Source organism: Hypoxylon trugodes (assembly GCF_022578975.1).
Source record: "Hypoxylon trugodes strain CBS 135444 unplaced genomic scaffold F4822scaffold_5, whole genome shotgun sequence".
Lineage (NCBI taxonomy): Eukaryota > Fungi > Ascomycota > Sordariomycetes > Xylariales > Hypoxylaceae > Hypoxylon > Hypoxylon trugodes.
This window is the reverse complement of record NW_026250020.1, coordinates 3,126,871-3,150,385: the sequence shown is the minus strand read 5'-3', so window position 1 is coordinate 3,150,385 and position 23,515 is coordinate 3,126,871. Positions and strand designations below refer to the sequence as shown.

General features: G+C 47.3%; 4 protein-coding genes across 4 annotated transcripts; all 4 read right to left on the bottom strand.

The window, feature by feature from the left end:
* Positions 1-1,982: 1,982 nt before the first annotated feature.
* Positions 1,983-2,597, bottom strand: F4822DRAFT_270298 (uncharacterized protein). Its single transcript, XM_051454694.1, has 2 exons — positions 2,386-2,597; positions 1,983-2,299 (listed from the first exon to the last, which is right to left on the bottom strand). Exons 1-2 carry the CDS (start codon positions 2,488-2,490, stop codon positions 2,060-2,062), a joined length of 345 nt encoding a protein of 114 aa, XP_051314895.1. The 5' UTR covers positions 2,491-2,597; the 3' UTR covers positions 1,983-2,059.
* Positions 2,598-9,040: 6,443 nt separating this feature from the next.
* On the bottom strand, positions 9,041-10,582 carry F4822DRAFT_270263 (uncharacterized protein). The gene is made up of 2 exons (XM_051454693.1): positions 10,045-10,582; positions 9,041-9,840 (listed from the first exon to the last, which is right to left on the bottom strand). Exons 1-2 carry the CDS (start codon positions 10,308-10,310, stop codon positions 9,117-9,119), a joined length of 990 nt encoding a protein of 329 aa, XP_051314894.1. The 5' UTR covers positions 10,311-10,582; the 3' UTR covers positions 9,041-9,116.
* Positions 10,583-12,625: 2,043 nt separating this feature from the next.
* On the bottom strand, positions 12,626-15,942 carry F4822DRAFT_405031 (pre-mRNA-splicing factor ATP-dependent RNA helicase PRP43). The gene is made up of 3 exons (XM_051458260.1): positions 15,432-15,942; positions 13,490-15,356; positions 12,626-13,413 (listed from the first exon to the last, which is right to left on the bottom strand). The coding sequence occupies exons 1-3, from the start codon at positions 15,776-15,778 to the stop codon at positions 13,297-13,299; spliced, it is 2,331 nt and encodes a 776-aa protein (XP_051314893.1). The 5' UTR covers positions 15,779-15,942; the 3' UTR covers positions 12,626-13,296.
* Positions 15,943-16,889: 947 nt separating this feature from the next.
* Positions 16,890-22,331, bottom strand: F4822DRAFT_429731 (uncharacterized protein; the record flags this gene model as incomplete). Its single annotated transcript, XM_051461154.1, has 5 exons — positions 16,890-17,222; positions 17,276-18,167; positions 18,219-19,733; positions 19,785-21,838; positions 21,915-22,331. The coding sequence occupies 5 exons, from the start codon at positions 22,329-22,331 to the stop codon at positions 16,890-16,892; spliced, it is 5,211 nt and encodes a 1,736-aa protein (XP_051314892.1).
* Between the last annotated feature and the right edge of the window lie 1,184 nt (positions 22,332-23,515).

The window sequence follows — 23,515 nt, the reverse complement described above, 5'->3', positions numbered from 1 at the left end:
TGGTGAGTATATGTAGCGGTATCACAGCATGAGACATCAATGCATTTGAGGAGTCGTACGAGATTTGCAGATGCCAGATATTTTCCTTACATCCTGGTGTATCGGGGAGCCGGAAGATATATAGGAGTTTGTAGTTTGACATTAGAATGGCGTGAACATTTATTGATAGTTACACGTTCGGTAGTCATCGTTTAAGTCTCTGGTGAAACCCCCAATATTAAACGTGGAGGTAATCGTCCCAACACGAAGGTAAAGTGGTGTAGAAGAAAGTGAGATATGAAGAATTGGAAAATTGATAACTCTTGTGAAAGCGGAAAGGGATGTGGAGACGAAGGAAGTGGAGTTCTGCGGTCCGGGAAGGTTATTCAAGGATCCAAGGGCCAAAGCACGTGGCCGAACAGGGCTCTAAGTACCCCATAGCCGGGCGACCCCCACCTATAATGTCCCCTAATATGTAACGGCTACGGCTAGGTGCATCCTAGCGCTCCCGAAATCCCCAACCATCCTTATCCATGTAACTGACCGACTGGGTCAGCTTGATGGGACCGCTTAAGTATACAAGTTACCGCTTCTGTTCAACTTCATCATTGTTATCGCATACTTTGTAGGAACAGTAAGAATATTGCCTTGGCGGTACGTGATGTTACGTATCTTAAGGTAGATGTATGCAAGGTCTTTTTTTCGTTCTTCTTCCCAACTTGTTTCTTCATTACACTGTGCCTTTCTTACACATATCTATGTACATACACATGCACATATATACATGCACATATCATCCAGTCGTTTGCCTACTATGTACTATAAGGCAGGTACCAGATTCGTAATACTATGTACGTATCCCTGGTGCAGTGTAGTCGGATCGTAGCATTTGATTCTTGCAACACAAATCGAGCATCACAATTCCACGTTATGCAACTCCACCGAAACACACAATTACAACTTTGCCTCGCAGACGATTGCCCTTTTCTTGGATTCGGTTGTCTTAAATCGGTAATATCAAGTTGCATTAACGTTGGAACTTTTCCTTAGATCGACCACCACATATTCTCTTTTGAATCAATCATAGTTTTGGTTCCCACAATCTGGGTGGGTGCAACTAATTCTGTCATATTCTAGACAACGAGATTCGCCTGTCGGCGCTCTACCTTCTTGCAGGGCACTAAATAATAAGTCGCAGCACTGGAGCAGATCAGTCATCACGAGGCTCTCAGCCGACGCGATTGCTAATGCAACAGGCCCGATTGAGGACTCCGAGATCTGGATTGCAACGCTGTCCAGTCTCTTTACGAGCTGGCATTACGCATCGCCGCGTCTGTCTCGCTTATCTTTATCCGTTTAAAAAAATCCCTGCGTTTTAATTCCCCTGCGCGACAAAACAAATAAGGCCCAACCTACATTTTACATGTCCATTTACCGGATGTCATGATATATATATCGAGTACCTACATGCATGGGGGTACAAAGGTACCTAACCTACCCATATTTCTTAACCAAAGACGTATTTAGAATTTAGGTTAAGCATGAAATTAAAGTATCGCGTGGCTTTCGTCATAATTTTTTACTTATTTTCTTTTTCTTTTCTTCCTTATTTTATTTTTTTTCCTTTGAACGATACCGAAAAAAAATTATCGAAAAATGGCGTATGTACGTACTTGCTACTATTACCTACCTAAGTAGGTATCGTGATTTCTTCTCGTCTCACTATTTTTTCGGGTTTCCATTTACGTCAACGGAATTTGGTGGGATGTCGAGTGAGAAATATTATTTTGACGCCAATCTGGGAGTGCCTTGTCGTTACGTTGTCCAATCCATTCGCAGCCCCGGCCAAATTATCCCCATCATAGGCGGAATTGGCACAAACGCCGCCGCTTCCGCCATAAGATCGTCAGTTCGCCCATTACCATAATGGCTGCGCCCCACCAACCTAGTTAGATATCCTTCAAAGCCATAACTCGCTATCTCATGATGCCTAGAAAATGTATCAAATAATCTCACTTCCTCCCCATAAACGCCCAATATTCTTCGATTGCCGTAACAGGCCACGCAAGCCATCGTGGCTTCAGTAGCTAGTTGCTGGAACTGGTGGTCCCGGAGTAGCGTTGGTCGTAATAACGGTAGGGATCTGGCTTTGGTTTACTTTGTATCTGAGCGTCCATTGGTTGCCAGACTCGTCAGTGTTGACAATTTCCATCAGGGTATAGTGTACAACACCGTCTTCAACTCGTGGAACGCAAATATCGTGTGCGTATCTCGACGGGGGCATCTCAGAAGCCCCTCCGTCGGCGTCTCGTCCTTCCGCCTAAACATATAGAGGTTAGTTACCGTGGTATCAACTAAGCTAGTGCGCCATTTCTATAATTCCCCGTTTATATGCGAGTTACTTACACAGCAGTTTGCGCAAGGAGAGTTATTGACATAAACCCAATTAGGACAATTATGGGTATAAAAGTATTTGCATCGGTACTTGTAGAAACCGCCGCTTCCACTCATGATGGAAAGGACCCTGGTGGTTGTCCTAATAGACAGCACCTGGATAGTCGGCTTTAAAAGTAGAAGGACTTTCTGACAGCTTTGAGGACTGAGCTGCGGGAATAAAACATAAGGATAGAAGGTTCTAGACGGTTGGGAGTTAAGGACTAAAGGGGGTTACTGCCCGCTGGCAGCTAGCGACGGGGGGTTTTTACTGACGGACAAGAAAGCCCGAATCAGTAAAAAGAAGTTCTGAACTCTTGGAACGAGTAGGCCTGAGCCGGTTCTTGTTGCAAGGATGCCCGAAGTGGAAGGGAAGATCTACCCAGGGTAGCCGGTGCGGAAGCACCCTTATTTATATTTACATCTCTAGGGCTGTAATAGCACGCAACTGGCGTACACCCAAATCTATATATACCAGCTACCTCGCTACCTCTGCTGGAAAAAACGATTCCCTTTCCATAGGTATCTACAGGTCTTTGGAAGCCGTGTTGAGCATCGCCTCAAACATAAACTACTCTCCCACACACAGGCAGGCGATTATCCTTCTTTCTCACCAACCGCAAGCCCCCCCCCCCTGCACTTCCTGCAATGGAGCATTGAGACCCTTAGATGACAAGGGTCAGTGTGGGTCACATCTATTCTGGAAACATGTGCTGTATGCGGACATAAGTACCCAACCAGGTACCTCCCTAGGTGGTTAAATGAAATACAGAACATCCATTGACATATCATAATACAGTCCACACTGCAACGGATTCAAGATTGCACTCTTTGGCCCGCCTCTTCGTGTAACAAGAACAAGAAACAATCAACCCATTATTGGTTATAAGAACCAGATGCGACGCAATAGATATCTTCCCATTGGCGCAGCAAGCCTTGGATCGGAGAAGTAATTCGGACAATCACACGGGCGAGAGGTAATCAAATCTGAATTCTGACAGAACAGCTCATAAGCAGTTGCCTTCTAAAGCAAACCAAATCATTCATTGGCGTTTTTTTATGCTGACGCCGTTTTTATTGTGGCACACGGCATCCTTATCCTTGAGAAGATCTAGACGGTACCGAAAGCATGAAGCCCGTCTTTTGCGCATATTGTTACACCTACCCCTAAGCATAAAGTGGCATGGTATGCGTACCGTGCGTTGTAATTGTTGCAAAGGCTTAAAGCTTCCCAATAAGGATTCACGAATATGGGATGCCAATATCGGACCCCCAAAACTGCCCACCTATGTGACGTTGCTGCATTTTTTCTTGACTTTTCATAACGATTGTATTTAGCGTAGAAGTACACGTATGGTGGACGATGAATTGTCCAATGCTAACAAAACGTACGACCTTGATTTTTCATGGTGAGGCTGAAGATGTGAAGGTTGGAAACCTTTGGAATTGATAATTGGCCGGAAGAGTCTCCGCGGTGAGTGACGGCGTCAAGTTGATTAATCTCCTTACGCTGTCCTACCTGCCTTCGTGTATGTTGCGCTGGTTAGGTTAAGTTAGGCATTGCATTCCAGTACTGACTGGTAACTAGTATAATAAGTGTGGTTGTCATAATCAGATGGTTTCCCGAACTTAATTACAAACGTAGCTAGCCTACCAGCCTACTAGCTCGCCAACGGGCCCTTGCGTCTTGATTAAACCATGACCATGTGAAAAGGAAGGTGGGAAGCACTGACTCCCGTCGTGCAAGGTCGGGTAAGGACCCCAGTAGGCAAGAACTAGGGGGTCCTAGTGGATACCTCCACTAAAAAAATCGAAGAAAATCTCCGGGGATAGGGGTCCGAACAAGAGCTAAACCTACTTGAGCGGGGGTGTTCCAGAAAACTAAGATTCCTTATGGATACTCCTACCCTTGAACGTCGAAACTCAAATATGCCACACCATTTTTTAAGCCCTCCTTCAATCAAGTCAATCCAGAAAAAAACAACACAAAAACGTAGACACGAATAAAATCAACTTCTATGCCACTACTTTGTACACAGATTACTCCCTCACTTTACTCCCACCTATCATTTCATATAGTCGTACACTTAAACATACCATATCCTACCCTTCTTTCCGTCTATCGGAGTCATGAGTTACAATGGTGTCGTTCGTTCATCCAAAAAAATTCACCCACCTCATTGTATGCACCATGGAATCCTACCTAGCCACTCCAAGGCACCAGTCCATCCCAATTCGCTCGAATTTCATCTATTATTCCTCGAGGTTTACTAATATCGAGTCAATATATGAAGTACTGAAACCAAATGTCTTTCACTAACAACTACTCGCTACGGGAGCCGCCAACACGCATTTGGGACATCTCTTCCCTATCCTATTCGTCAATTTAGTCTTGCCTCTACCGTGATGGGCCTGTAGCGGTACAATATCCCCCATACTAAGACATGCGCATGGGAAGATAATATTCCAGCTCAAATGTTACACCACCAATTCGTTTTCGTGCATATCTCATACGCATGTACATGCGTAGTTGAGGGCTCATCATTTACCGTATCGGGAACGAGGCCTTGGACATCCCGTTCTACAGTAAACCAGGTTACCGGCTTCTAAGTATATAATGTTACCTTTCGATCCCGCCTCATCTGTAAGGACAACCAATCGCTAGCTTGGATTTGAGCCAACTCGATTTCCCATATGTCTATCGGCAACATTACCATGGGCTTTTGAGAAATGGACTTATGACAACTCCGAACTGCCTACCTAGTTAACACGTCGATCTGGTGGTTAAAAACGTCACAATACGCCAAGGCTCTATCTATATGCGGATGCCATTCATTATTCCTACAAAAAGCATCGGGACATTCTTAACCTATAGGCAGCTTGACCGATTGGACCGCCGATACAATTGAGACCTCGGGTTGAAACGATTCGATGTGTTATGCATGCTCGGCCGTGGTGGGCCATGCATAACCTACCTAGGCACTTGAGTCTACTACGGCTGGTCTCAAGGTAGCCCTCGTACCTACTTCTTCTAGAGTACACAGCATAGCATGAACGAAAATCATAAACCCAACAGTACATGACTTTTCACCCGTCCGGCAGCATGGCGAGCGGCCAATCTGCGGCCAACACTACGCCTTAGACAACTCGGTCAGTAGGTTTACTCGGTTTGTTATCCCTCCGGGACTCACTCCACATGTAAAAGTTTTACAAAGTGGCGTCGGGGTTTCCCTTCTCGACGGCTGGATCAGGTGGATTCTCATGATATCATGCGGCTTAATGTTTTAATAATTGCTTAGTCCCCGCTTCGCTACGGCCCGCTGTAAGGAGGCGGGAGGGATCTATTACACGGGATTTGAACGAGTTTGGAAACCCGATTTCCCCAGCCCCCGATGGATGGCCTTGAAAAATTTTCCCTGATAGTCGCATATGTCACTTTTCATTCGCTGGTCTGCAGACAGGGCGTACTCTAGGTCGTTGTTCCAAGGCTAGAGCTGTATTGCGATCCTGACCGAGCTCCAGACCGGCTGGCTACCACCGTCAAGTCACCCTACCGGTTCGACGCCTGTACTCCGCAGATACGGCTGATGGCTTTCAATAGCTCGGCTTGCCAATCATAAATTTTATGCTCCCACGGATTGGAGAATACTAACAAGTTTCATAGCGAGCTCAGCTCATATCGGCAACCGGGTACATGTCGGCGTCCTTTTCTGATAGTACATTGATCTAGGCCTGTCGACCCAAACCGTTGGTTTCGTTACATCATTCATCTATATACCGTCTACTCGGTAGGAAGCCTTGCTCTCCGGGGTTTCATTTCTTGCCCCATTAGCGGCATGCAGTGTAATGTTGCTCGATAGTTTGTTGCGTGATGCTACAACTTAAACTTCAGTTTAGTGATGAAGGTGTATCGGTGGTATTGTGGGTAGAAGTCTAACAAGTAGGAATAGCAGCGGCAGGATGTCCGTCCAGCCTTTCATATCTTAGTGTATACTATACGAGCCCACCATAACGAAAGCCCGGTTTCCTGTCCCAGGTGCTTGGAAATGCGAAGACGACTTACTATGCCGTTTAATATCCACAAGGAACGCCTTCTGGATAGCGGCATAAACGACGGAGGCAATACAAGAAGCTTTTAGGAGGAATCGCCGAAATCTTCCAACTTGGGAGTCTCGCTTACCCATTCTCAAGAAGGGAATTTAACACGTGTGATCTCCAAACCACATTACCCTCTACCGCGAGCCAGATGCTGCCCCTGTGGCACCTAAGAGGCTAGCTATAACAGCACCTCTAGGACCTCGGCGTCCGGTGTCCAGACTGCAGTGCAACACCAAGACCAAGAATTGAACCGCATGAGAATTCTGTCACACATCCCTAGTAGCCTAGGCGTATAACTACAACAGCAATACACGCCAAGCAGTCCCTGCAGAAGTTATATGGAGGTTTTACTGCAGTTTGCACAGCGACGCGCACATTTTGTTGGCTCGACTCCTATTCGTGCATCAAGTTTCGCGGACTCTAGATGTCAATTCCGACATATTATATAGGGAACCAATAATCATACCCTCCCTCCATGCGGTTGGTTGAAAATGGAAACCTATACCCCCGCTTGATGCAAGGCGTAAGTGCGCTGCTGTTTAACTAGACTTCGTTCACACGATTTCTGGTAGAGTGGTTAGGGGAATAGAGGCATATTAACGTGCGAGTCGGTGACAATCCCGTCAGGTGTTGCCATCACCCACCCACAATAGTGAGAATATTGATACTCGGGGTTCTCAGTGGCTAGCTAATAACTTCCCCATATATACTTGGATCGGATTTGTTCCCTGCCAGATAGCTTGCCACGAGGATGGCGTTAAGGGGGCAATTGTGATCAATCAGCTAAGTTGGCATGGTACAACGCCTGGATTGCTCATGGCTGAGGTTCCGCGTGGTAGTCCTTTGACTTGATCGGGGACACATGACGTACGATACCTAAGGGGGTATCCCTACTCGTTAATCCCCAAGAGCACATGAAAACTTTTTATTTTATTGTTGTTGTCAAGTCCCTTTCAATCAAACTCTTGATTTGCGGCAACGCTGGGGGGCTTTGAGATTCTTAAGGATGATGCGACGTTACTCGAGCATCGAGGTAAGCTTGTCGGTCTGCGAAAAGGCTAGGACTCGCTGAGCTTGTGGCGGGCTTCGACTCCCACAGTGCCGATGCCGAAAACTCGATTGCTCGAGTCCCGGGGTTATAGCCTGATTTGGAGAACCTGTATTAGTTTACTCGTTGTGACGAATCCATCGTCAATGCCTAACGTCCCGACCCCCGCCGAGAATAGAGGCTTCGACTCAAAGTTGCCACATAAGGATGTCTGAAACCTGATGGCGACCCTGACGGATGCTTCCCCAGATCGATCTTGGGGCTGATTCGCATCTAGGGACCCGACTGTTTGGCCCTCTCCATAAGTGCTCATCGTCGAACAAGTCATCAATAGGTCTGCCCCAATTTTCCAATATGACCACTTGTATGAGCGGTTTTCCTTCGGACTGATGATCATTTCAGATGCTTGATATGATATCGCCGCACGGGTTCATGACTGGCGCCCCCGAGGGGCAACCCCAACATCAGGGCGGGGAGATCATTACCTGTATGTTGGATTAGGACCGTCCTAGCGAAAATCGAGCCATCACGGGCATTTGATTGTCTAGAAGCAGTCTAGACTGTTCCAGAGCGAAGATCTTCTGGGCGCCAGAGCCTTGTGATGGCCCTTCAGGCGGCCTCGTCAATTGCTACTATGCATGGAAGCCGATATTTTGCGCTGGAGGTGAGAAATGTAGCCGACGTTCGTCACCTCTTGGATCTCATCTATTTTTTTTGGCCAGCAGCATCTTAACCTCGCTGCATGTGATAAACTCACACTTCCCTGGTCTGAAGTGTCTGTGATAAGCATACGCCAGCGATGATCATGGTTGCACGCATATTTTACCTCTATCTCCTCTTTCGCAAGTCAGCAACTAACGTTTTACTAGGTATGAGCAGTAACGCATCACCTCGGTAGTCTCACAATGATCGAATGATGTTCTCTTGAAAGAATCATACTGCCACCAATAATTTTAGAAATTCATGCCGGGCGAGCTTCATTTCCTGATCGGATGTCGCCATGACCCGGCTTGCTTCATCCAGGCCTGCCAGGTGCTCCTAAGATTCGCTCAAGCTGGTTTGGAACTTTCATCTCAAGCCACGTTTCAGCATTCCTCCAATCCTGCTTGTCAGTCAAACAAGAGCATTCAAGGGGAAGTCTTGACTTAGGTTTTGAGGAGCTTCTCTTCATGACTTTCTTACTCCTGAGCGCGAGCAAAGCGACCGCAAAATACTTTGAACCCCCCCCTTTCGCCCTTCGCGAAGACGTTCTCAATCACGCAAAACACTGGAATACAACACCTATAATATTTTCTCCGCCGAGTTTAAGTTATCTGCTCCACCTAATTGTCCAGATCCTACATTTTAGGGTCGGCTTCGCGTTCGAGGATACCTCGTTATTTTACGACCCCCACGATCTTAACTAAGATTCATCAATAATTACCACAGTTAACAACTACAATTTAGACACAATTTAATAGCTTTATGTTAACCCATTGATGTCGTTAAATACTTTGCACTTTGTTATATACTTTGGCATCTAAACTATTATATTTGGTTCTTCATTATGCTGGTTACGTTAACCCCCAGGTCCTATCACCCGGTCTGTAAGCGGGTATTGGTACTGCAGATTCCTACCATCTTTCTCGATAGGCACTTGCTGTTCGGCGCTCATCTCCTTGGGAGGCTCATTCGGGTCCGGGGGTAGCCAATTCACTGTCGGCATATAGTATTGTTGCTGCTGTTGTTGTGGATACGGCGTTGATCCCCATGTCGTCGTACTCTCGCCCCAAGAACCTGGATGCTGCTGACTGTATTGCTCCGATTCTAGTTCCACTAGTTGCTGCTTTCTCTTACGCCGCCTCGACCAGAATAGCCAAAATATTAAACCGACTATTGCTAGGACACCCAACGCCGCTCCGATTCCTATGCCGGCCGCGGCGCCAGCACTTAATCCACCACTGCTCTTGTTTCCATCGCTATTAGAGTCTGTCTCCGATGCCGAAGCCCCTGTTTCGGATGCCACGGCAGAACCACTCGATGTTGACCCCGTACTTGATGTTATTGACGAACTTGTCGTTGCCGTCGCGCCGCTATTTTGGATGATAACACCGTACGCCATGATAGTACCCGGTGCTCGTAAACTCATGATGTCGCCCGCCGACTCGCCTCCAGCTAGTGTTCCCTCGATCGTCGTGAAGCTTGTTTCCGTGTCAACCCTATACACGCTCATACAGCCCAGACTGGGTCCCCATGGGTAGCTGTAGCTGCTGGACGTCGAGGCGCATACGTAATTTCCTTGTCTATGCATAACTGTTAGATATCCAATCAGCGTGTTTATGAATTTTATTTTAATTTTTCCCTTTCTTCATCTCATTCGAATGTCTCTTCATCATTGCCGTGAATCTAGCTAACGTATCCAAACACCCAGCTCCGTACAACCCGCTCTCCACATCTTCCTTAATCTAAGAACTCTAAAATCAGGGAAAATTAAGAAATTGACTTACGGACAACAAGTCGCCCTCGTAGCCTCTATACTTCCCTCGCTATTCGTCGACGCGAATTCGCATGCTCGCGTGTACCCCACGGGACATATCCCGGGTGAGTAGTACTGGTTTTGATACGGCGAGTAGGAGTCGGGGAAGCATGATGATTGTAGAGGTTTGCCGTGGAGCCAGTAGAATGTGGATTGCGTGTTCACCCAGTAGAGTGCCGAGGACGCGGTACAGTCCGATAGCGGCGTGAAAGTTGTTGTTAGGGGACCTAGGGACATCGTGGCGGTTGTGTGGGCGGTACGGTTGTAAAGGGTTCGTTCGTGTTTCCTTCCTCGTTATTCCTCTTGCCTTCTTTTGTTGTGATACCCGAGGATACAGCCAACTGAAACCGATGGGAGCAACCGCGATTATCTCGCGACTATGCAGAATATTATCACTCGAGAGGAGTCGTGTTTCGTCCCACTACCTCCCGTCTAAAAGAGACATTCCTTATTTCATGAGACTAGGTAATATCTTAGGGTCGGTTTGTCCTACGTCTCTATCTCACCGGTTGAGCTCGCCAAGGAAAAGTAGATCTATGACGAACTGGGCGAGAAACGTATTGGGTACCCGTAGATGGGAAGAAGTAAGTTTTATTTCAAGCCTCGTAAGGCGTACTGACTATTATGCATATGATGTTTAGATCCATAGTAGGGCAGACAAGCTTGGCCCCTACTCCCCTTAACGCCGAGAAGCCCCAATAGCAGAAGTTAAAGAAACGAGAAGGATGGACATCCTGGCCTAGTAGATTTGTCCGTGGCACGTAGCTCTATAGTATTTAGTACTAAATCGATATTTCGCGGACTCTTGGTCTACCTGCTTTGGTAATTCTATTCACTTGCCCCCCTGTCGCGCGGTGTATCAGGCGAAAATGAAAAGATCCAGGAGCCAGGATGGGGATGGCCGCCATGTGGGAACTCAGCTTGTAGGCCCCTAGCCAATCACCAATCCTAACGAAGTTTTGGGGGGTCTTTTTACTTGGCCGCGTAGCCTTCCATTCATGCACGCTTGCATGCATAACGTAGCTTGGGTTACATCGAGGCGCCTTGGAAATTACTTATTTAGGTAGATGATCGACGTGGTTTTAAACCTGTGCGAATTGGTAATGAAAGGACGGTGTCTCATACCTAGGTAGGGGCTGAGAACCTCAATTTGGTACAGAATTCTATATATACCGACCTATACTTATGTATGTCTCATCTTATCTCATCTTGTCCCGTCTTTAGTAGTTCATCTGATCAAGCCGCTTGTGTAATTGGCGCAAGACTTTTTGCTAAGGACGGGACGGAGTTCGGAGTAAAACAACGAGGCTTGTTACCCCCTTCTTGCTTCGTATTTTGACAGCCACTTACTCAGTAGATTTACAGCGGAGGAAGACGATATTAGGTAGACTACTCCGATTCAAGGTATAGCGCTTCAATAGTCAGTAACCCGGGGATTTATCTCCATAGCACGGAATTTGCCGTATAGAGAAAAGAAATACAATACTTTAACCAGAAGTAGATGACTAAAACAATCCTATCCTCCTCCCCAGCTTCTTCAACGAGACCGGACCGGACATTAGGCGCTTTACATACACCAAGCGCCCGCCTAGCCAACAGTGCCGTACGCTAACCCTAGCCTTTAATATGCCTATGGGGTTTGACAAGTCCCATGGCCTGATCTAGCCACCACTGCGCAGGGGACAGCTTCGGACCCGAGGGACAAGCCACGGTTGACATAACAATTTTGGTTCTTTCCGAAGCAAGGGGATCAGTAACAGAACGGGAGAAAATGACAAATGCAGAAGAAATCCCTAAGCGGTGTTGAAGAATTGTTCGAATATCAAAACGATCCGGATAGCATTTCTTGAATAGGGATCTTGAGTGATGATATCCGACTCTGAATTTGATACAATTGCGGCTTACGTATTCCTCACCCAGTAATGAGATCCGGGGAAGGATGACTTATCGAATTGATCGCCAACTGCGTTTATGCTTAACTAATTTTTCAGCTGTGATGTTTTATGTAAGGCTTGTAAAACAAACAGGGGTCATGATGCCACCCATTTTGGATTGTTGCCGTACATACGTAGATCTCCGAATCCTACGCGATTACGTCTCTTTTATCATATCCTTTTACCGACCGACGAAGCTGTGGATTGTGAAAGAAATGAAATCTGATATGATATCAACGACTGACCGACGTAGGAATAGTTCTCTCATTCCATGTCATACTACTACACACATACGTCAAACACGCACCCTTTTCTTGACCGTGACGTCGAGCGATCTACTCAATACAAACGCGGGCTGCCCCACCGAGTTTTACAATCCATCCTTCACCGACTTGACACCGCCGCCGCCTCCGTGTTTACTACCTACCTTATTGTATCCAGGTGACGTAGGTATATACCCACCCATCTAAAATACTATACAGATCTGATATCCTATACTCCATACCTAGGTACCGAGCAGATAGAGTATACTAATCCGCGTTTCCGGTGGCGGGATATACCATTATAGGAAATCCTACCCCTTGAAGCTTGAAAACCTTGCGGACGATCCGCTATTATTCCGCTTTCAAACACTCCGCGGATAGTCTATCCGGCAGACGACAACGGAGATATCACCAATACTGGTAATTTACCTCCATGTTACACCCGCTCCCCGGTTTGCGATTTCCGCAACGGCGGACTTACCTGCTTAGAATGTCCTTTTTCTCGGCGAACTTAGGCGAATCTTACAACCTTACACACATGTCATCGTAGGGTTTCTCAAATGTTCGTTGTGCAAGCTCGTCGTGTAAATAAATTGCACACGTAGCAAAATACCTATGAGCTACATAACGTTATGTATCCGAGCCAAACCACCAACCTAACGATGGCTAAGATAGTAGGTAAAGCTGTAGCATGAGCTGCTCTATGTTCTGCCTTTAATGTGCCCTCATCTAAAATATTTGGTCGCCTAGCTTTTGCGACTCTGTAAAATACAACGCCCTGCTGTAGTTTTTTACAATACAACGCCAGAATTTCGTATGCTAGTCGATTGACTCGCAGTTTGGTGTGATCGCGTACCACTATACTTTGATAACCTCGGAGAAAATCCTTTCGTAGATGAGAATACTGGTCGAGACTTTGGCGGCCAATTCACTGGCTTCGTGCCCCATCAGGCCACTTCAACCCTATGGTAAAGGGTCACTCGTGCCGGTCTGCCGCGTGTCGTTTCATATCGATACCATAACTTCTCAACGACCACCCTTCATAGCAGCACGGCGTCTCACCTTATCCGCGACCTGCTTCAACGCCAGCTTGACATCCTTCTCTTCCCAGTTCTCAATATCGTAATATGTTGGCGCAAGTTCCTGTAATAATCCGGTTAGCCCACTCTACCCTTCAACTATAATTTTTTCTTAAAAAGAAATCTCGGATTGAACTTACCAAGAGCCACTCCGGTTTAATCCCCGTAACCGTACGAATATAATTCTTCGATGTCATAACGAACTCATTATACAGCACCCAATCGTATTCCGTCTGGAGCACAGTGCTCGGGTGCAGCATAACCTTCTGACTATTATCCTTGAGCGTCCGGTATATACGATTACTCTCCTTCTTGGCGACTTGCATGAAGAAGCCGCTGACCAGCGCGCGGCGGATGTTGGTATAGTAGTTCTTATCGTTGAAATCGGTACTAACGAGGTCCAAGCCTTGAACTTCCATAATACGTTTGAGCTGAGCACGGACGTTGTCTGCGCTGGAAAGATGACGGAATGATAGGTAGTGTTTGTGACACCACGTCTTCGCGTCATCGCCGCGGTTTAGCACTCCCTTAAAGGCGTGGTACACATTTAGCATAGTTAGATGGTCTCCATCTTGGTGCTTGAAGAGATTCTTCATCTCATCAGCCTCTCGTCTCTTTTGCGCTGGACGCACAAAGATCTGGGGTACTGAGAGAAGTGCTGTTATCGATAATATTTCGTTGGAGCAATAGAATTCGGGACTGGAGATCAGCATGACAGCCAATGCAGGATCTAATGGGAATTCCGACGCCAAACCACCAAGAACTGTGAGCGCACCGTCATCATCAAGACACGCTAGGTAGTTTAGTTCTTCGAGGGCGCGCATCATTGTTTCCGGAGCAGGAGGATCCATGAGATCAAAATGCACCAGATCCTCAATGCCAAGCTTCTTCAGTTCCAGCACAGTAGAAGCAAGGTTAGAACGAAGAATCTCAGGATATGTTTGCTCGATCAACTCATCCTTAAAGGCCTTTTCAGTGTAAAGTCGGAAGCATTTTCCAGGCTTCGTTCGACCAGCACGACCTGCTCGCTGTTGAGCAGATGCCTTTGAGATAGCAGATACGAGTAGCGACTCTACTCTTAGTCGAGGGTTGTAGATCTTCTGTTTACTAAAACCAGGATCAACAACGTAGACGATACCGTCAATAGTCAAGCTGGTCTCAGCAATATTGGTAGACACGATGCACTTGCGACCGGGTCTACCACCTTTCCTATGTGGAGGTGGGGCTGGCTCGAAGATCTTCTGTTGTTGGTGTGGAGGAAGAGTACCGTAAAGCGGGTAGACAACCATTGGGCCAGCATCTGTTTCTCTGGCGAGCTCGTCAACCTCGAGCGAGATTTTTCGGCATGTGTCTTCGATTTCCTCTTCACCAGTGAGGAAGAGTAGGATATCTCCTTCATCCTCACCAGCATGAATCTGAAGCACTGTTCTTATAGCTCCTTCCACGTAGTCCTTTTCCGGCTCGGGCGTGTAAAAGATCTCGACGGGGAATGTTCGACCGGGCACAGCTAATAGAGGGGCATCGTAGAAGTATCGTTGAAACTTCTGGGCGTCTAGGGTGGCAGACATGACAATGAGCTTAAGGTCGGGTCTGCGTCTAGTAACTTGCTTAAGAAGGGCCATGAGGATATCGGTAGCGAGAGTACGTTCGTGTGCTTCGTCGAGAATGATACAACTGTATCGCGACATTTCGTGATCGTGCATGGCCTCTCTTAGAAGCATACCATCGGTCATATACTTCAGCATCGTCTTGGAACTAGTCTTGTCTTCGAAACGGATACTGTAACCAACTTCCTCTCCTAGATTCACGTCGAGTTCATCGGCGACACGTTGTGCGACGGACATGGCGGCGACTCGTCTCGGCTGGGTACAAGCGACCAGCTTTTTGTTAAGATGTGGTAATTCGTCGTATACGACGTATTGAGGGATTTGTGTGGTTTTACCCGAACCGGTTTCACCAACGAAGACCAATATTTGCGACTTCTGATATAGGTCAAGGAATTCCTGTCTGTTAATGATTCATGGTCAATAAGATTGTCCCGCTAGTATGAGAAAGATGGGTAAGAAGTAGAGCTAAATTGACCTTTGCTTATGAACAGGAAGATTACGTCTGGACTTCAAGATATTGAAGTACTGTTGGGAATGCGGTTCACCGGTAAAAGGATTATTGTCGCCATCCTCAGCCTTGGATGCTTGTTTCGCGGTAGTTTTTCGTCGTTCGAAATGCGCCAACGGAGATCCTTTCGGCAATCGATCGCTATTCGCATCGCCATTTCCATTATCCCAATGCGCTAGGTAGGGATTGTATTCAGTAGGCTTCTCGTCATCTTCTTCCTTCTCTTTCTTAATGCGCTTAGTAGGAACTTCGATAGCTGGACTGCTAAGGCGCTTTCGCTCGTTACGCGGGGCCTTATCCTCAGTAATACCCATCTTATCTGTTATTGCGTCGATGGAGTAAAGGAATGACCTGTAGTTAGAAATGAGAGGGATTGTTGGATCAGATCTTGTCGCAATAAGCAGTTGTCCACAAGGCTGACAGGGGGAAAAAAAACGGAAGGATGGAAATAGTTTAAAGTCAATAATTTTTTTAGTCATTGCAAAGCGCCCCACCAGCTGGCGTCGGACCAGAAACCACCGTCGTCTCCACTTTATTTGTGCAACCCGTTGCGTGTGCTGGGCTATCAAACTTACGCATATGTACCAAAGTAGTATCTAGGAGACATTTATGAAGTATCACGTTTAAATTGTGCAGGTTTAGATGAATAGGTATGAGCAGTATATTTCTTTTTATACTACAAGCGCACTTAAAGTCCGGAGCTGAATCATGTCGACTCAGTCCTATATCTAAGCAGTACTATGGAGCAAATGTTCCACTACAGCTCATGAACCTAAGCACTTGCGGACTCAGCAAACCCTTCGTGCCATCCGAGATTCAGCACTATCAAGCGCTTTTTTTCTTTAAAAAGCAAAAATTCCTACAGGTTCCAACAAAAAACAACAGCTCGCCGGCTGCCTTTCCTTAGTATACATCCTTCTGACTCCCCTCAATCCTGTTTCCGACTGTCTCCTATAAATCTCATTCGTGAATGGGATTTAAGATGTGCGAAAAGAAGCTCTGTCGGCTCTGCACCGTAAAAAATCAGGCGGCTAACTGATGAAGAAACAAGCCTATGGAGGCAACACATCTAATGCTGGCACAATCATCTGCCCCGAAGGAATGCATATCTCCGAAGAGAAAGCGGAATCCTTTATCTTCAACGCCGAAACTCCATAGAACAGGGTATGAAGGTATTATAATGCAGCCCCAGACACGTGGCTGTACCTAACATTGGTGCCAAATCTCTTTTACCCTTGGGATGACTCAGAGAAGTCGGGTCGACATTCACCTGGACCTTTTTCTGTGCTTTCATGAAGTCGTAAATAGTCACACGATGAGTAGTAGTTCGTTCCAATATGAAAATGAGAGCGCATATCTCTCATTTTTCATCTCATCTTTGGTATCGTCCCTCATCACTTCGTCGTCTTACACCATGATGGCCATTTATTTACCACCATTTGTGGTATCCCAGTATGTGTCACTTATACGTCGAGCATCTCTTATAATGCTCTCAATCAACTCCATCGATTCATCCGGCACTTCCGGCAGATCGTCTGTCCCTACTGCCGGTGAGCGTGCATACGTCGTTGTCAAAGATTTCGTTGCTACTGCTAGTTGCACGGACCCTAACCCTCCTGAGGTCCCTCCATCTGTAGCCGTGGTTGTTGTAGTTCCCGTTGAGGGCTCTCCTGCTTGAGTTGAGGATTGTCGTACGGTAATTGGCTGTACGAATTGTACGGGGGCTGGTTGTGACTGGTCTGGCTGTAACTGCTGAGACTGCTGTTGTTAGGCACTGTCTGCGGAAACTTCTGCCAAAAAGGTCCGCTTACATTGCTGGGCTGGGGCCCTGGGCTTGCCATGTGCCTCGAATCATCGTATTCGTTGCTCATATATGAGCCTGGTGCATAGGGGATAGTCGTCGGGTTGCCTGCGGCTTCGTTCGCGCCGTTAGGAGGTGCGTCCTGAATTGGGATCTGTAAAGCGGATTGCACCGGATTCTGCGGCTTTCGTATTGCTTCCCACGGTCGGGGAGCGGGAATATGTGTTTGTTTGGAGGGCACAAACGGTACTTTTGTAGGACCCGCTCGGGCCATCGGTGGCGAGTTCTTATCATCGTTAACCGAAGCCGATCGCGAACCATTGTCTCTGTATTGTATAAACTCCAAGCCGGGTGATTGAGTGGGTCTTGTTGTTGGGTCCAAATGATTTGGTAATGATGCTAGAGTAGCAAATGCCGATGGTTGACTTGGTGTTGTAGCTTGTTCGTTGGCATTTGGTTGAAAGTTATCGGTATTCCTCGTCTGCAGTATTGCTGCATATTGCGCTCGGATCGCCGGGTGTAGTTGAGCCGCAGGCTCTTGATGGACATCCGGAATACTCGCAGCACGGCTCATTACGTGTTGGTTAACGGGCGGTGTAGATGGTGCCCCTGCCGAGAACGGGCTGGGAGAAGCAACAGACGGCGAAGTAGCTGCTTGACGAGATGAACTTATACTACCCAGATGCGACGTCAAAACCGGGGTAGCCTTATTCGACGCGGGATTACTAAACGGATTTCGGGGTATGTGTTGGCTAGATGAGCCAGCACCGAAGCCCATGGATCGGTTCCTAATATCAAATAACGCCTCAGGTGATCTCATTAGATGGGCTCGGAGACTGCCCTCATATCCGTTAGTAAACCCACCCCAATGAGCGTAAGGCGTCCTGTACTTCGTTGAATCCCTAATTCATAATTAGTTTACAGTTTTTCCGTGGTGCAGCTAGAAAATATACCTATTGTGATGGACCTGGAAAAAGGGGTACTTCTGGACAATATTCACAGGCGAACGATCAGTAACGTTAACCTGTTGCTGAGCAGTCTGAGTAGTCTGAGCAGCTTGAGCAAATTGAGCAAACTGAGTTTCACCGCCCGATGGTCCTTGAGCCGATGCAGAAGAAGGTGGCCGGATGGCAGACGAGGTCATCGGTGTGTCGTATGAGCGGTTAGATGCGAGCGACCCCGACCTGGCTCTGGCTTGAGCCTGGAAAAGTTGGCCGTTCTGCGGTGATGGGGAGGGGCCAAGACCCGGGGGTTGAGAAAACCCATGTGAGAAGGGTGACTTAGCCGCGGAGTTAATTTGGTTAGATCCATACGAGAAAGGCGGTGTCTTAAACCGATGATCTGATCCAAAGGGTGACGGCTGTCCATTCTGAAGATTAAGTGAGGAGCGATTCCTCTTATGCCCATTCTGCGTAGGTGCAGTTCGAGGTATAGAAGCTGATTTGGTATGTGAGTGTGGAAGAAGGGGAGGGTTTTGTTTGCCCCCTTGTGGCGTAGAGACGGGTGTAGACACAGGTTGATGTGGGGTGGGTTGAGGTTGGACGCTAGGTTGCGGTGGAGAAGCTGGCTTTGGTACCATTCGCGGGTAGGAGTGTTGTCCAATTTGTTGGCCCGTGTAGGCTGGTAGACGCGTAGGCGGTTGCTGCGGAGAATAGCCCGCGATGGGTTGGAAGGCCTGCTGAGGGGGAGTAACGTGGTGGAAGCTAGTGTGCTGAGGAGTTATAGGTGGTTTAGCAAATACTTGTTGCGAGAAATGGCCGTTGTGTTGGTACGTGGGAGGGAGTTTCGGTATGGCTTGCGGCGGAGCAAATTGTATGTTCTGTCGAGGTGCAGGAACAAGGGGAGGTTGTGATTTCGGCGCAGAGGCGGGTTGCGAAGGATATAATGTCGGCTTCGGAACGAATTGATGGGGCGTGAAGGAAGCAGGCTTTGGGACAAACTGCTGAGGGGTAAAAGGAGAACGGGCATATGAAGGTGCAACGGGATCTTTTGGTTTGTATTGATATGGTTTGTCGGGTTTCACTCCTGTGAAACCGGTAGTATGCATCGAGAACGTGGAACCGTACAACTTTCTCGGCTGAACCGGAGGCAAAGCTGGTTTCGGTATGGTATCCAAGAAGTTGCTCTTGACATTATGCTTAGGGTTCTTCGGATCCTCTGTGTATTGGGGTCGCGCGTCGGTCGAATATCTACCAAGATAATGCCACAGTTGATTCTCTTTGCTGAAGTCCACCTTGGCTTGCAGTTTATTGGTGCAGTCATATGTATTGAATTCGGCCCAAGTGAATCCCTCAACAAAGGGCGCATCTGGCCGTGGCGGCTCTTCGGCAACTCTCTTCGTGGCATTAATAAGCTCCTTAGCCTTGCGTGAAGTTGGCATGGGTATGGCATTTGCTGACGCCTTCTGTAGATGGAAGTCGGCCGGATCTGGGAGAAGAAGCCATTTCCATTCTACTTCGACTCGTTCCCTAAAATCTGTTAGTACTGATGCTGTGCAAACTTGACGGAAGGTTTCGTACCCATGAGGAATGACATCAACAAGGAGCATCTGTTCATCAGCCCGATTTTCAACGACGACACCAGCAAATATATCCCCACGATAATATTGAAGTTGGCACATGTCGCCTTTCTTGAGAGCCGCAGCAGCCTGATGGGTCTTAGAGCATTCTCCTAGCGCATGTACATCCATCTTCCTATCCCTCTTCGTCCTGTGGAAGCGACAGCTGAATTCAAAGGTGTGTTCCTTGTATTCAGTTCCATCTTCGCCGAAAATAGGGACATCGGCTTCTTCCACCAAGACACCTGCCGCCATAGCGCATGTAGCATGGTAAGATCGATTGCATTTCTTCTGAGAGCACTGCATACACGCCCCTCTCTTAGAGCGACAATACAAGCATTTGGTGTCACCACGTGCTTTACCAATGCCCTCTGTATTAGCAACAGTTTCTTTTTCTTCAACCGTCTCGATCCACGTCTCCGGTCCGTATAGGGCACATAGGCGGTGAGCCTTACGGCCATCGGCTGTAGGCAGCAACTCTTGGCCCGGTATATCATGAGGACACAAGCAGCACGGAGGTTCGATATGGTTCTTGGCACGGAGGCGAATTTTCTTGACTTTCCTCTCGCCCTTTTCGGTTGGTGCGCGCTTGCGTTTTCTCCCAGGCTGTTTAATCCTGACTGCGTGGGATGATTGCGGCGTGGCGACAGTATCCATATCTTCGTCATCCTCTTCGTCTTCTTCGTCTTCATCCTCGGTCTCTTCGTATTCGGTTTCTTCTCCTCTTAGCTTACGCTCGATCTCGTACACGTCGACCCAAACACTATCTTGAGCTTGGGCACATTCGCACCTCTTGGCAATCCTGCCCATCGGTAACCAAGAATCCAGAGCGAAATTCACGGCCTCGGCGCAGTTATAACCCAAGTTATAACCTGAATGGTAACCATATGGGTAAGTAACCACAAACTCTCCTGGGTAGGAAACACATTTGTTGACTTTGATGTTGAAGTTCTGTAGAAGATGATTCGGCGAAATCAAGAAGGCCTTGTGACGTAGGAACTGATCGCAAGCCTTGGCATCCGTCGGCCAAATACTCTTCATAGCGGCTTCAAAACGGCGTGCATCACCCTGGGATATACTGTACCATTGTTTTGGAGCTCCAAAATGGAGATAGTTGATACTGTATAAATCAACATCCTCAAGATGCCATGCAAAAGTAGCTTTCCACATGCCAAGGTAGAGGTATGCTGTGTTAACTCCAGGTACTTTGGTGCCTAGAACATCCAGGAGATTTGGAAGTTTGTTGAGATTCCAAGAGGTACAGTCTTCATCAAAGAGGGTACCAGGAAGATCTGCACCGTACAACGGTGGTGCGTAAGTGAGCGTTTTCCAGTATATTCGCTCAAGTTCCTCACATCTTTCGGGTGTATAATCGGAGATGTCCATCTGATAATCGAAGTCTTTGAAGGCTTTCTCGTCGATCTTAGCTGATGCTTCCCGCCTCGCATACTTCCTACGGGCAGATGTAGACTGCGTCTTGGGCTTGGCCTGCCTAGAGCCACCCATTCGGCCGACAACGGGAACATCATCGTCGTCATCTAAATCGGCACCAAAATCCTTCTCCACTGATTCAATGATGTCCTCGTTTGGTTTTGGTGAAACGGGAGTCATAGGTCGATCGTCTTCGGTATCATTGTTGTCCTTAGCTGCAACTCGTTTCCCCCTAGCTCGAGGTGGTCTTCCACGCTTTCTGGGTTCCCCACTAGTTGATGTCGATGGTGCAGCTGGCTTCGGTTTAGCTTGAGCTTGCGCACGTCTCTCACCTCTCCTAGCAGGAGGTTGATGCTCGCTCTGGTCGCAGAGTTGTCGCCACTGTGGGATGTTATAAGAACGTTGATGTAGAATGTTCACCTGTCGATAAGTGCCGTTAGAGCCCATAATCTCCTGCTTAATGGGCTCTTTGACTCTAATTTGTTTGATCATATCATCAAGAGGGCGACGTTCGTCCTTCCACTCTTGCGGAGGGATGATCTTGATAATACCAGATTTCATGCCGTAACAATCCACCTTGGTCATCTATAGGAGTGAATAGGTTAGTGTTGTCGGACTCGAATACAAAGGGGGTTACCGAAGGGATAGGTAAGGTTCATACGAATTTCTTAAAGTCCTTGAATTGGTGCATGTCCGGCTTAAAAACAGGCACGGTACCAGACCAGTGATCAGGAAAGACATCGCCGATATCTTCTTCCTCTTCTGGTTCTGGCTCTTCTTTTTCTTTTCCTCCTTCTTTAGTTTCCTCATCATGTATTGACGGGTTGGAGGGGAGAGGATGCGACGAGTCAAAGTCCATATCTACATTCATATCGATAATGGAATGGTCGTCTAGGTCACTTAATTCGGAATCGTCGCTACCGTCCAACTTCATTGCGCTGTTACTATCGGGCGGTGAGTGAAGGCCGGTAGGTTTATTGCCGAGTGCATCGTTGGTAGACGGATGGTTGGCGACTTTGATCTCAACCATCTCAGCCTCGGGCGCAGACGCCATTGCGGCGGTCGCTTCGGCGGACATGATAGGTTTTGAGACTACATGCGATCGACGATTGAATGGAATGGTCCTTTTTTTACAGTACGGACGTTTGGTACAGCAGTTTTGTAATTAAACCGCCCTATTCTTCGGTTGCGTGCAGGACGGCGATAGAAAAATCAAAACGGATTGATAGCAATATATGCAGCTAGGTGCGTCGACAGACCGGTGTCTCCTTGGTCCTTGGTTGGATGAATGGGGTGGAAATGAGGTCGGTCGGGCGGTCGGTGGTAGCAAATTGGTAAGTTGGTAGGTAGGTCGTAGCAGGTTCGTAGCACTGTGGAGGCGTCTGGGTGTGCTAGTAATGGAATGATGGGGGGTGCTGCGTCTGTGTACGTGAGATGCAACTGCCAAAGTGGATGCAGAAAGACTATCAGAACTCAGAGCCTTCCCTTGGGTTGGCTCAAAAAAAGGAACAAGCCGGCTAATCCCCGGCCACCACGCTAGTGGTATGTTAGTGGTACGTTTTTTACGTTTTTAGGCGTCTTTTGGGGGGAAGCGGAGGGTGAGTGTTGGGGGTAAGTTAGGTACATCAGAAGTACCGTACAAATTTTTAGTGCATGTGTCGAGGTGGAGGCCTTTTTTGGACCCAAGGAATGCATGCATGCAAGGCAAGGTCGTCTTTGAGGAAAATGGAACTTGAAGGCTGGGAAAAGGGCAAGGGGTCCTGCCAACTTACAATACTAGTTTAGATTGTTTGTACCTAATTAATAATTAAACTTGAATAGTCTAATTCTAATAGGAACTTAGGTAAACATTAATTAATAAGTGTAGGATTAGAATTCAATAAGGAAAAAAAGTTGTTGGATGAAAAAAGTAGAAAAAAAGAAATAAAGTCAAGTAGAAAAGTTGCCTAGAGCCATCAGCGGCGTATCAATTTGATACTGTGTGTTACCTCCTTCCTAGCCCATAATTTACGAAAGGTAGATTGGCACGGTCCACAAAACCAAGAAATATCCACGTGCGCCTAGTCCTATTTAAGTAGGTAGATCTCTTGTTTAACGTTATCAGATGCTGCACGCACGGGGTTATGAAAGATTCCTATTGGAAGTCGGCGGTCGGAATTTAAGGATTGGCGGTTTAGCGATTGGCAATAGCAGGTGTTAGCAAGCGGAATGTTAGGCGATCATCTTGGGAAAGAGCCTCTCCCGTGTTCGGTAGATGGGATG

Bases quoted from the DNA above. Each gene is read 5' to 3' on its own strand.
- F4822DRAFT_270298 (XM_051454694.1), bottom strand. From the start codon at position 2,490: ATGAGTGGAAGCGGCGGTTTCTACAAGTACCGATGCAAATACTTTTAT. The intron at 2,300-2,385 runs GTAAGTAACTCG...CTATATGTTTAG, and splicing joins CTCCTTGCGCAAACTGCTGT to GCGGAAGGACGAGACGCCGA.
- F4822DRAFT_270263 (XM_051454693.1), bottom strand. From the start codon at position 10,310: ATGTCCCTAGGTCCCCTAACAACAACTTTCACGCCGCTATCGGACTGT. The intron at 9,841-10,044 runs GTAAGTCAATTT...AGTTATGCATAG, and splicing joins ACGAGGGCGACTTGTTGTCC to ACAAGGAAATTACGTATGCG.
- F4822DRAFT_405031 (XM_051458260.1), bottom strand. From the start codon at position 15,778: ATGGGTATTACTGAGGATAAGGCCCCGCGTAACGAGCGAAAGCGCCTT. The intron at 15,357-15,431 runs GTCAATTTAGCT...AATCATTAACAG, and splicing joins CTTCCTGTTCATAAGCAAAG to ACAGGAATTCCTTGACCTAT. The intron at 13,414-13,489 runs GTAAGTTCAATC...GGATTATTACAG, and splicing joins TTAAACCGGAGTGGCTCTTG to GAACTTGCGCCAACATATTA.